This window comes from Camarhynchus parvulus, chromosome 13 (genome assembly GCF_901933205.1).
Source record: "Camarhynchus parvulus chromosome 13, STF_HiC, whole genome shotgun sequence".
Classification (NCBI taxonomy): Eukaryota; Metazoa; Chordata; class Aves; order Passeriformes; family Thraupidae; genus Camarhynchus; species Camarhynchus parvulus.
In genome coordinates this window covers 2,253,984-2,265,661 of record NC_044583.1, presented here as the reverse complement: position 1 = coordinate 2,265,661, position 11,678 = coordinate 2,253,984, and the positions used below count along the sequence as shown (strand labels likewise).

At 56.8% G+C, this 11,678-nt stretch overlaps 1 protein-coding gene across 1 annotated transcript in view; it reads left to right on the top strand.

The window, feature by feature from the left end:
- The first annotated feature begins 4,205 nt into the window (after positions 1 to 4,205).
- Positions 4,206 to 11,678, top strand: part of LOC115908821 (protocadherin gamma-A12-like) — a 107,056-nt gene continuing 99,583 nt past the window's right edge. Inside the window, 11 exon segments of the mRNA XM_030957685.1 lie at positions 4,206 to 4,706; positions 4,708 to 4,905; positions 4,908 to 4,968; positions 4,971 to 5,036; positions 5,039 to 5,133; positions 5,135 to 5,333; positions 5,336 to 5,914; positions 5,917 to 6,807; positions 8,043 to 8,176; positions 8,310 to 9,155; positions 9,157 to 10,812. Coding sequence (XP_030813545.1) covers positions 4,344 to 4,706; positions 4,708 to 4,905; positions 4,908 to 4,968; positions 4,971 to 5,036; positions 5,039 to 5,133; positions 5,135 to 5,333; positions 5,336 to 5,914; positions 5,917 to 6,807; positions 8,043 to 8,176; positions 8,310 to 9,155; positions 9,157 to 10,812 — 5,088 coding nt within the window. The 5' untranslated portion in view covers positions 4,206 to 4,343.

Sequence of the window (11,678 nt, the reverse complement as noted above, 5' to 3'; positions counted from 1 at the left end):
CAGAATAATTTAGTTGTGATGCTCAGGGTCTCTGAGAAGCTGATGAACTTTCTTCTAATGATGTTTGTATGCAAAATTTGCTGTCATGTTATGTTTGGGCAGCGAGAAGATGTCTGTGTATGCAGAGACAGGGCTGGTGCTGGAGTTCACTGTGATACAGTTCAAAATGAATGAAAGAATTGTGTCCAGTTCTGTTTGTCCTGGTATTTAGATGAGGCCCCCAGCTGTGGTTCCAAGCTTTTTCTTTCTCTTACTATCCAAGAAAATGACAGTCTGGGGCCTGTGGAGTGACTCCTGTGTGAGGCCCCTGTGTATTGGTTCCAGTTGAGTTTGCTGAGTTGTGTATATACTGCAGGTGACCCAATCTGCAATGTGAGGCCATGATTGATACTCTTCTGGTGCTTTCCCATTCTTGACTGGGTTCATTTCAGTTTCTTTGCATAATTGGATTGGTTTGGGTTGTTTGTTGGTTTGCTTGTATTTTTGTTTTTTTGGTTTTTTTTTTTTTTTTTTTTTTGTATTTCTGTATTTTTTTTGAGTAAAGTTGATCCTCATTGTGCCTGGCAATCCTGCAAACTCCAAAACATATAATTATCCAGTAGGGAAAGTATCTCTCGTCCATCCCTTGAAGCTATAGATGTAATCATAGAATCCCAGAGACACAGAATCAGAGAATGGTTTGTGTTGCAAAGGACCTTAAATATCCTCTCATTTACCCTCCTCTGCCATGGGCAGGGACATCTTCCACCAGAGCACATGGCTCAGAGTCCCAGCCAGCCTGACCTTGAATATTTCATTCAAGAAATACAACTTCAGGGATGGATGTTTCCCCAAGGGGCTGCTTTCTCTGTGGCCAATATGGAACAAAAATTTTGGTTTGTGTTGATGGTGAAAGTAAAGGCTGCGAATGCAGAGTGAGGAGGGTGAGAGCTCAGTTCTGTGCCAGACAAATGGGGGACTCAGTGTGGGTTTGACAGAGAAATGGTTTGATTTCATGCTTGGTGCCAAAGGAAGTGCATTGCTGCTCTGATCCTGGTGTCTGTCGTGAACGACAGTCCTTCAAGAGTAACTTTTTCCAGAGTAACTGGTCATGTGCATCCATAATTGTTGGCTGGAAGAGCTAAATAATCCTGTGAAACCTCCATAATCCATCTGTATCTCTAGGCCACAGAGATTCTTCAGAAGCGTTATTACACTTTCATTCAGGCCTTTGTTTCCAGGAGGGTTGAAGCTCATTTTCACAATTCTGGTCAGTACTTTTAAATATGAAACAGTGACTGATGTTTTTCAGGACATCCTTATTTCAGCCACTTAAGACTGAACAGTGTGTGGGGGGACAATGAAGCAGAAGCAATAAGAGAATCTGTTGTAATTTGTCAGAAGATTTACTTTGAGAAAGAGGCTGATGAGAAACTGTTTAAAATGGTGGTTTCACAACTGTGCCAGGTGAGCAGGCCATGCTGCAGAAAAGGTTCCCGAGGAGAGGACTCATTCTTCAAATGAACCCCCCTGTCCTGCTGTGCTGTGTAAATCCTCAGGGCCACACTCGCAGCTTGAGACCTCAGTGACTTCCAGATTGAATTTTAAGGCCTGCAATAAAGGCCTGGAAGACTTCACTGTGAGCATATCTGACTCCTTGTTGTTTTCTAATGCTTCCTTGCCTTATCTGATTCACGCCTTCAGGTTTTCTGCTGCTTTTTTGTTTTGTTTTGTTTTCCCTTGATTTACTCAGTATTTGAGTATACTTACAATTAACAACAATCCATCTTTGTTTAGTAACATACGCTGTGCCAATGTCCCTTGCTTTTGTTGCAGTGGGAGTGGAAGGCAGGACATATGAGAATGACTTTTCTTCCTGTTTCTGTTGGGAGAAATAGATCTAAATATGACTTGAGTAGAGTTTTCCTCTCTGTGGAACAGAGCTTGTGATAAAGATGGGGAGGAGATGCCCTCAAAGCCAATGGTTTGATGAGCCATTCTCCGCTGGATGACTGCTGATGTTTTAGCAAGATTGTTTATCATTTTTGTCCTCTAGAATCCTTCAGTTCCTTATCATAATGGTGATGAGCAGATAAATGCAACCTCCCTTCTGGGTATGGCTGCAGTGCATTATCATCTCATGAGAGATTTGAGCAGTGAGGAGATGGCCACAAGCAAAACCTCACAGTGGCCTGGCATGGAAGAAAAAGCAGAGAGGGGAGCTCTGTGTGTGAGGCTGGAGAAGAACTGGGTCATTGCCTTGCTTGTCACATGTCACAGATAACACCAGGCTGTGCCTGATGGAGTGCAGTGGGATTTGAGTTGCTTCTGTAGAGCAAGGCAGACCTACAAAATGTTATTGCATCTGTCCATTTCCATGTGTTTCTGACTCTTGCATTGCTTGTTGTCATGAGCTCAGCCTCAGGGTGTCTGATCTCATGTGGAAGGTCTCCTCTGTCCCAGCTGCCCCAGTGCAGGTGCAGTTCCCACACACACCTGGGATGTTTACAGCTGCACAGAGGAAGGGTTTCACAAGCACTCCTGCTGTGCTCACCCAGGAACATTTTGTCTGCAGTGTAATCATGCAGGATCATCTCTGCTGCAGCTGTCAAAGTGCAGAGTGACCAGCCAGCCCAGCCAAGGTTCCCATGGACAGCCCAGGGCCCAGTGGGAGAACGTGTGCAGTGTCCCCCAGGCCATCACCCAGAGGAACATGCTGGGCAATCACCTGGAGGCTGTCAGATGGCTGAGGAACAGGCTGGAGAGTCACCTGCAGAGAGTTACAGACAGTGGCTCCATGTCCAGGTGGAAAGCAGTGACTTGTGCTGTCCCTCAAGGGCCCTGACTGGGCCCAGTTCTGTTCAGCACCTCCATGGCCAAGGGGATTGAGGCACCTTCAGGCAATTTGCAGCTGACACCGATTGGAGTTGATTCAGGGCAGGGCAGAGCTGGCAGCCAGGGATGGGCTGGAGAAGTGGCCCCGTGCAGCCATCATGAAATGGATCAAAGTGCAAGGTCCTGCAGCTGGGGTGGGGCAATGCCCAGTTTAAAGAGAGAGTGGGGGATAGGGAAGAGCTTTGCAGAGAAGTGCTTTGGGTTATTGGTGGGTGATGAGGTGGGACATGACCCAGCATGATAATTGTTTCCCTGCATGACAAGCTCTCTGCCTGGCAGGGAGAGAAATGCTACCTCCCCTCTAAACTTTTGTAGGCATAGATTGCATGGATTTGTTGGGCATTATCCCAATGGACATCTAGAGTTCCCAGAAGGTCATGGAGTGGCTGAAGTTTAAGTTTGAGAGGATGTATGGACAGAGCTCTGTTTAACTTTGAAGCCATGCATTTATATTTAGATCTACTGACAAGTATTTTTAACTAAGAGAAGGGAGGTTTTGATTAGGAGAAAGCTTTTCTGTGTGGGTTGTGATAAAAGAGAATATATTGCCAAGAGAAGTTTTGGACACTTTTCCAACGTTCTAGTCTAGCCAAAAGTGTTCCTGCTCATGTCAGAGGTGTGGATTAAATCGCCTTTAGAGAAAGCTTAACTTGGAAACTGAAAATATTGTTTGACTCTATGAAGGACTCAGCATTGCTTTTCACTTTCCATTGTCAGGCGCTCAGATATGGAGATGTAGATGCAGCAAGTTTAATGAGTCAGAAACAAAAGAGTAAATATTATTCTGCTGTCTTGGCATAGGGGATGCTTACATTGCTTTAGGCTGATCTATATCTCCAATTAATTCATCCCAGATAATGAAAGGACAATTCCGGAAAAGTGTGAAAAAGCTCTTGAAGTCTTCCCCATAATATCGATTATTGCTGGCGTAAATGAGCCGTAATTTTATTAGAGAGTGGCTGAATTATATTCTTTACTGCCCTGCCAAGAATATTTGCATCTTACTGTTCAATGTGAATGAAAAGAATGCCTTAAAGCATTCCACAGCACATGTCAGAAAAGCTGCGGTGTCGAAGTAAGCACGGGCTTCCGCGCTTGGAGCTTGCAGTCGGGCAGAGCCCCCGGGGCCGGTGCAGCCGCTGAGCCCCGCCCAAAGCCGGGCCCCCTTGAGCGCGGCCATGCGGCGGCTGCAGTGTCGCGGCGGCGCCTCCGGGTGTCGCTGTTGGCCGCCGCCGAGCGGCGCTGGAGCCGCCGCCGCCGCCGCCGCAGCGTCCTGCCCCCGCAGGCTGCTCGCTCGCCCGGCGCCGGCCACAGCGGCAGCGGCACCGCCAGCAGCAGCGGCGGCGGCGAGAGGCGGCGCGGCGACCTGGGTGTCTTTCAGCGGTGTCTGTTTTGGGCGGCGAGAGCGGCTGGAAGGGAGGCAGGGCAGCGGCAGGAGGCAGGAGCGCGGCGAGCGCAGCGGGCAGAGAATGGCGGTGAGGCGGCGGCAGAGGCGCGGGCCGGGCGGCGGGCGAGCGCTGCTGGCCGCGCTGCTGCTGTGCGTGTGGTGCCGGGCGGCGGCCGAGCGGCTCCGCTACGCCATCCCCGAGGAGCTGGCCAGAGGCTCGCTCGTGGGGCCGCTGGCGCGGGACCTGGGGCTCAGCGCGGACCAGCTGCCGGCGCGCAAGCTGCAGGTGGCGTCTGCCGGCAAGAAGCAGCTGAAATACTTCATGGTGAATGAGGAGAACGGGAACCTGTACGTGAACGAGAGGCTGGACCGGGAGGAGATGTGCGGCGCGTCGGTGACCTGCTCTGCTAGCTTCGAGGTGCTGGTTCACAACCCACTGAACATTTTTCCAAGTACGGGTGGACATCGAGGACGTGAATGACAACTCGCCAGTTTTCAGCAAGGCTGCTCTGGACCTCGAGATTGGTGAATGGATTCCTCCCGGCGCTCATTTTCCACTGGAGATGGCCCATGATGCAGACGTGGGCAGCAACTCGCTGCTGACTTACCAGCTCACCAGCAACCCGTCCTTCTCTCTGGTCAGTGAAGGAAGAGCCGGGAGGGAAGCAAGCAGCCGGAATTAGTACTGGAGAGAGCGTTGGACCGGAGAAGGAAAGCTCCTTTGAGCTGGTGCTGACGGCCGTGGACGGCGGGGAACCTGCGAGGTCGGGACTGTCATGATTCGCATCAACGTGACAGACGCCAATGACAATCCACCCGTGTTCAGCAAAAGGCCGTACGAGGACGACTTGCAGAGAATTTGCCGGCGGGGTCTCTAGTGCTGAACGGGTGCGGGCCACGGATGCGGATATGGGCACCAACGGGCGCATTACCTACCGCTTTGGGAAAATGCCTGTCAAGGCACCTCAGTTGTTCGCTATCGATGCGGAGAGCGGGAAAGATCACGCGAAGGGTCCCCTCGATTTCGAGGAGAAGAAGAAATACATTTTGGCTGTGGAGGCGACGGACGGCGGCGGTCTGCTGATCACTGCGAAGTGCAGATCGACATTCTGGACGAGAATGACAACGCACCCGAGATCACCATTCTGTCACTGTCGAGCCCCGTGCCTGAGGACGCACCCGTGGGCACGGTGGTGGCCCTGCTGAACGTGAACGACCCGGACTCCGGCGAGAACGGTCAGGTGTCGTGCGAGCTGTCGGGAGAGGCGCCGCTGTCGATCGTGGCGTCGTCGGGCGGCTCGTACAAGGTGGTGACATCGGGCGCGCTGGACCGCGAGCAGGCGTCCGAGCAGCGCGTGACGGTGGTGGCCCGGGACCGGGGCAGGCCGGCGCTGTGGAGCAGCAGGGAGCTGGTGCTGGAGGTGTCGGACGTGAACGACAACGCGCCGGTGTTCGAGGAGGCGGCGTACAGCGCGTACGTGGCGGAGAACAACGCGGCGGGCGCGCTGGTGCTGCGCGTGCAGGCGCGGGACGCGGACGCGGGCGCCAACGGGCGCGTGAGCTACTGGCTGGCGGGCGGCAGCGCGGGCGCGGCGGGCGCGGCGCCGCTGGTGTCGGTGGAGGCGCGGAGCGGCGCGCTGTACGCGCAGCGCTCTTGGACTACGAGCAGTGCCGCGAGTTCACGGTGGCCGTGCGGGCGCAGGACGGCGGCTCGCCGGCGCGCAGCTCCACGGCCACGGTGCGCGTCTTCGTGCTGGACCGCAACGACAACGCGCCCAGGGTGCTCTGGCCCGCCGCGGCGGCAAGGGCGGCGGCGGGAGAGGCTGCGGGAGGGGCGGCGCCGCCTTTCGAGGTGGTGCCGCGCTCGGCCGAGGCCGGCTACCTGGTGGCCAAGGTGGTGGCGGTGGACGCGGACGCGGGGCGCAACGCGTGGCTGTCCTACGAGCTGGTGCAGGCGTCGGAGCCGGCGCTGTTCCGCGTGGGGCTGCACAGCGGCGAGGTGCGCACGGCGCGCGCCGTGGCCGAGCGGGACGCGGCCAAGCAGCGCCTGGTGGCCCTGGTGAAGGACCACGGGCAGCCGGCGCTCTCGGCCACGGCCACGCTGCACGTGCTGCTGGCCGACAGCTTGCGGGAGGCGCTGCCGGAGCTGAGCGAGCGCCCGGCGGCCGCCGAGGCGGCGGCGGCCGAGCTGCAGTTCTACCTGGTGCTGGCGCTGGCGCTGCTCTCGGCGCTCTTGGTGCTGAGCGTGGCGCTGGCCGTGCTGGCGCGGCTGCGCCGGGCCGGCCCGCCCGCCGTGCTGCGCTGCCTGGGCGCGCAGCGCTTCGCTGCCCGGCGCCGCCTTCCCGGCCGACTTCTGCGAGGGCACCTTGCCCTACTCCTACAACCTGTGCGTGCCGCCGCCGGCCCGCGCCCTGCCCGAGGCCGCTTGGCCGCCGCCGCCGCCGGTGCCCATCCTGTCGGCGGAGGAGCTTCTGGGCGGCGATTCCTGCGACAAGCCGAGCCTGAGCAGTACCGCCGTGACGGGAGAGCCGCCGGCCGAATCCGACGTACCGGAGGTGTGTAATCCCTTATGCCCATTCTCTCTGAACCTTTACCTCCTAAGAGCGTGAAGCAGCCTAGTCTTCGTCTTCGTTTTTCCTTTTGGACTACTCATTTTGGATTTGTTTCAGTTTATTCCTTAAAGTATCCCATCCCGTATTTCTCAGCAGCCAGCTTTACGAACGGGTTCTTTTTGTCTCATGAGCTGACGATGAGACTTAGGCTCAATGTATTGGCTCTTAACTTTCACCTATACTGAGTAAAATCGTTCAGGATTGGTGATGCTCTTATTTACCTTTCCCTTTCCTTCATTTTCGACTTAGAACAGGCAGGCAGTAACGGCAGCTTTTCTTTCAAGCGCTTGTGAGGGTTCCTTTTCGAAATTTGTTGTTTGAAACGCTGGAAGTTACTAATGATGAGGGCAAATTTTTAGCGTGTAGAAGAAGATTTGTTAATTGACGGCCGATATTTGAGATTTAATTTTCTGAGCTCTATTTTCGGTCTGCCACTGAGTAACAACTGTAGAAGAAACCCTCTTTATTTACTTGTGTTTTGGGGTTTGTCTTTTAAATGGAACGTGCATATGCATCACTGAGTGTGGAAGTGATGGCTCATTCCTTTATAATGACTCTTCCCCTTTTCCGTCCCCTCTTCCCTCTTACATCTTTTGATGGAAGGCAGCTGCAAAATACTGGCTTTTAACGAAAAATTAAATTAGCATGTTCCATGTCAATTCCTGCCTTATCACTGTTTACACGTGTAGGGCACGGTTTGGCAGTTCAACTTTTGCGTTCCAAAAATTTCAGCTTCACCGTAGCTTTTCTTTTGGTTTATCATAGGTTCAGGTTCACCTGGAAAATTTTGTCTAAAAAGTAGATTTGTCTGAAATGTTAGGAGTTACGAAAGCTCCAGGGGGATTTTACACCATACAATAAGATCTGCTAATTCTACATGATGGTTTTAGCAAAACGGAGTGGATGTTTCCTCCTTCGTAATCTTTATTTCCCGAAGCGAAATACTGAGACTTTGATTGCTGCTGGGTAATATCCCGTTGGTTAAGGGATGTTTTGTACTGTGCTCCAAAGCGAACATACGTCTGTCGCTCTAAAGAAGTTCAGCTGTGGTCTGTCCCGTGCTTTCGTGGAAGTCGGCGGCAGAAATGACAGCTTTAGTCCCGCTGATCTGGCCACAAAGTTTCGGTGACGACTGTCCTCTCCCCGCGAGCTGCCCGTGTGCAAGGCAGCGCTGGGCAGCGCTCGATGCCTGCAGTGCCGGGAGGAGGCTGCGGGCGCCGCTGTTGACCGAGAGGAGCGAGAGGAAGCTCGGAGCCCTACCGGCAGCCCCGCCCGCTGCGACCGGTTCGATCGGTTGTTCCCTGTCAGGCTCGGCGGCGGGCGGTCTGCAAGAGTCCCCGATTTACGGACCCGTGCTCCAACGAGACGGAAGGGCCGGCGGCAGAAGCCGGGAGCGCTTAGCGGGGTCTGAGTGGAACAAGGAGGAGGATCGGTAGTCGGAGGCGGGGAATAGCTGGCCGCGGTGCGGTGCCGCAGCGGAGATGTGCGCGGCGGGGAGGCGCTGGGGCCGGCGGCAGCGAGCTCTGCTCTGGGCCGTGCTGCTGGCGGCCTGGGAGGCGGCGTGGGGGCAGCTGCGCTACTCGGTGCCCGAGGAGATGCCCAAGGGCTCCTTCGTGGGCGACGTGGCCAAGGACCTGGGACTGCAGCTGCCGGAGATCCGAGATCGCGGCGTTCGCATTGTTACCGAAGGTCGGACGCAGTATTTCGCTCTGCACGGGAAGACGGGACATTTAGTGACGGCAGAGAGGATCGACAGAGAGCAGCTGTGCGAGCGTGTGCAGCAATGCGTGCTGCGCTGTGAGCTGATAGTGGAGGGGGAAATGAAGTTTTATGGAATAGAAGTGGAAATCACGGATATTAACGACAACGCGCCCAGCTTCAAGGAAATTGAGCTGGAAGAGAGAATAAGTGAGACAACAGCCCCAGGGTCGCGATTTCCCCTGGCTGAGGCTCACGACCCGGACTCGGGCCGGAATTCCCTGCAGAGCTACGAGCTGAGCGGTGACGAGCACTTCTCGCTGGCCGTGCAGGCGGGCCCCGGCGGCGATCAGCGTCCCGAGCTGGTGCTGGCGAAGGCGCTGGACCGGGAGGAGGCGGCGTTTCACGAGCTGCTGCTGAGGGCGAGCGACGGCGGCGATCCGGCACGGACGGGCACGGCTCGGATCCGCGTGACCGTGCTGGACGCGAACGACAACGCGCCCGTGTTCAGCCAGGCGGAGTACACGGTGCGTGTGCCCGAGGACGTGCCCGTGGGCTCTGTCCTCGTCACCGTCACGGCCACTGGACGCCGACGAGGGGCTGTACGGACACGTGAAATACTCGTTTAAGAAAATCACAGAGAAAGCCTCGAAGATATTCTACTTGGACACTGAGACTGGAGCGATCACGCTACTGCGGAGCCTGGACTTCGAAGAAGGCGACTCCTACGAACTGGACGTTCAGGCACGGGACGGCGGTGGCCTTTCCGACACGACAAAAGTCACGATCACTGTGACAGACATAAACGATAATGCACCCGAGATTTCGGTGAGGTCAGCGCTCAGCGAGATTTCTGAGGATGCCCCTTCGGGGACGACGGTCGCCCTGCTGCACGTCCAGGATCGGGACTCGGGGGCAAATGGCGAAGTGCGCTGGTCGCTCGATAGGGACGTCCCGTTCCGGCTGCAGAGCTCTCACGGCAGCTACTATAGCGTGGTGACAGCGAGAGAGCTGGACCGGGAGCAGGTGTCGGAGTACAACGTGACGGTGCGGGCGGCCGACGGCGGGTCGCCGGCGCTGCAGAGCAGCGCGGTGCTGGCGCTGCGGGTGCTGGACGTGAACGACAACGCGCCGCTGTTCTTGGAGGAGCGCTACAGCGCGCGGCTGGCGGAGAACAACGCGGCGGGCGCGCTGGTGCTGACGGTGCGCGCCACGGACGCGGACTGGGGGCAGAACGCGCGCGTGCGCTACCGGCTGGCGGAGGGGCGGGTGCGGGGCGCGCCGCTGTCGTCGTACGTGTCGGTGCAGGCGGAGACGGGCGCGCTGTACGCGCTGCGCTCCTTGGACTACGAGCAGCTGCGCGAGCTGCAGCTGTGCGTGCTGGCCGAGGACGGCGGCGCGCCGGCGCTGAGCAGCAACGTGTCCGTGCGGCTGCTGATCGTGGACGAGAACGACAACGCGCCGCAGGTGCTGTACCCGCCGCCGGCCGCAGCGGCGGGCTCGGGCTCTGCGGCCTGGTCGGGCGTGGAGCTGGCGCCGCGGCGCTCGGAGGCCGGCGCGCTGGTGGCCAAGGTGGTGGCGGTGGACGCGGACGCGGGCCAGAACGCCTGGCTGTCCTACGAGCTGGCCAAGGCCACGGAGCCGGGGCTCTTCCGCGTCGGGCTGCACAGCGGCGAGGTGCGCACGGCGCGCTCGCCGCTGGCCCGCGACGCGGCGCGCCACAGCCTGCTGGTGCTGGTGCGGGACCACGGGCGGCCGGCGCTCTCGGCCACGGCCACGCTGAGCGTGCTGCTGGCCGACAGCGTGGCCGAGCTGCTGGCCGAGCTGGCCAGCGCGCCCGACGACCAGGCGGCGGCGCCGGGCCAGCCGGCCGCCAGCCTGACGCGCTGGCTCGTGCTGGCCGTGGCCGCCGTCTCGTGCCTCTTCCTGGCCTTCCTGCTGCTGCTGCTGGCGCTGCGCCTGCGCCGCTGCCACCGCCAGCACCTGCTGCCGCCCGACAGCGGCGCCTTGCGCGGCGTGCCCGTCTCGCACTTCGTGGGCATCGACGGCGTGCGCGCCTTCCTGCACTCCTACTCGCACGACGTGTCGCTCACGGCCGACTCGCGCAAGAGCCACCTGCGCTTCTCGGCCGCCAGCTGCTGCGACACCCTCCCGGCCCGGCCGCCGCCCGACGAGCCCGCGCCGCTGCTCGGGGAAGACGACCCAACCGGCGCCCTCCCCGCGAATCCCGCCCCTCCTTCGGTGAGTTTCTGGGACCAAATTCTTTGTGCGACCCTTTCTTCTAGTGCTGCCCTACCCTTTCCCCGCCGTGTTCTCTGGCTTGCACAAGAGATTTTGTCTAAAAGCATTGTAAAGTTTCCTTTAGTGAAGTTCTGAAGGCTGGTGCCCATTGCTATCATTGTGTGAACATGGGTTGTGTCCTCAATCTTCCAGTATGTGAAGATGGAAGGAGGGAGAATTTTGCTGCTGGCAGGCTGTTGGTTAAGCCAGCGGTTTGGGTATTGATCAGGTTCCAGGTGTTGTTTCCCCTATATCAGCTGTGGTGTTTAGAATCTTTGTTCCTGATAGCATTAGATCTTCTGAAGGGATGGATCCCATTATTGAGGAATACAACTTTCTAGCAGGCTCGTGTGTCTTCCCAAGAGCACATGTGCTTGAATAGGTAGAATGTGTCTTGAACAAAACGCTGATGGCTTTGCATGGAAGCTCTGTGCACGTTGTTCTCAGCCTTTATCGATCTCCATGATACATAGTGGAGATCAGCGGGAAGTGTTTGCGTCATCCATGCTTTGGTCTTTGTCCCCAAGAGGGGCTTGGACTAGGCAACAAGTGGTCCTTCATGATGTCTGTCTGACTGTTATGAAGATGAAGGATCCTCTTCAAGTTGTGTCTCTTTGAAAAGCCTGTGAGTGGCTGCATGTGGAGGAGAAAATGCAGGAAGAAATGGCAGAACTTCTTTGATTTGTACTTGTTTTTAGTGTATAAGTATGTCAGATGGAGCTGGTTGAGCCTTGGCTAGAAAATCTTTAGTATGGCAAGAGAATTGCCTGGATGGGAGGGAGAGATTCAAGGTGGAGTGGAAGATACAAGGTGGGCATAATTCCCTG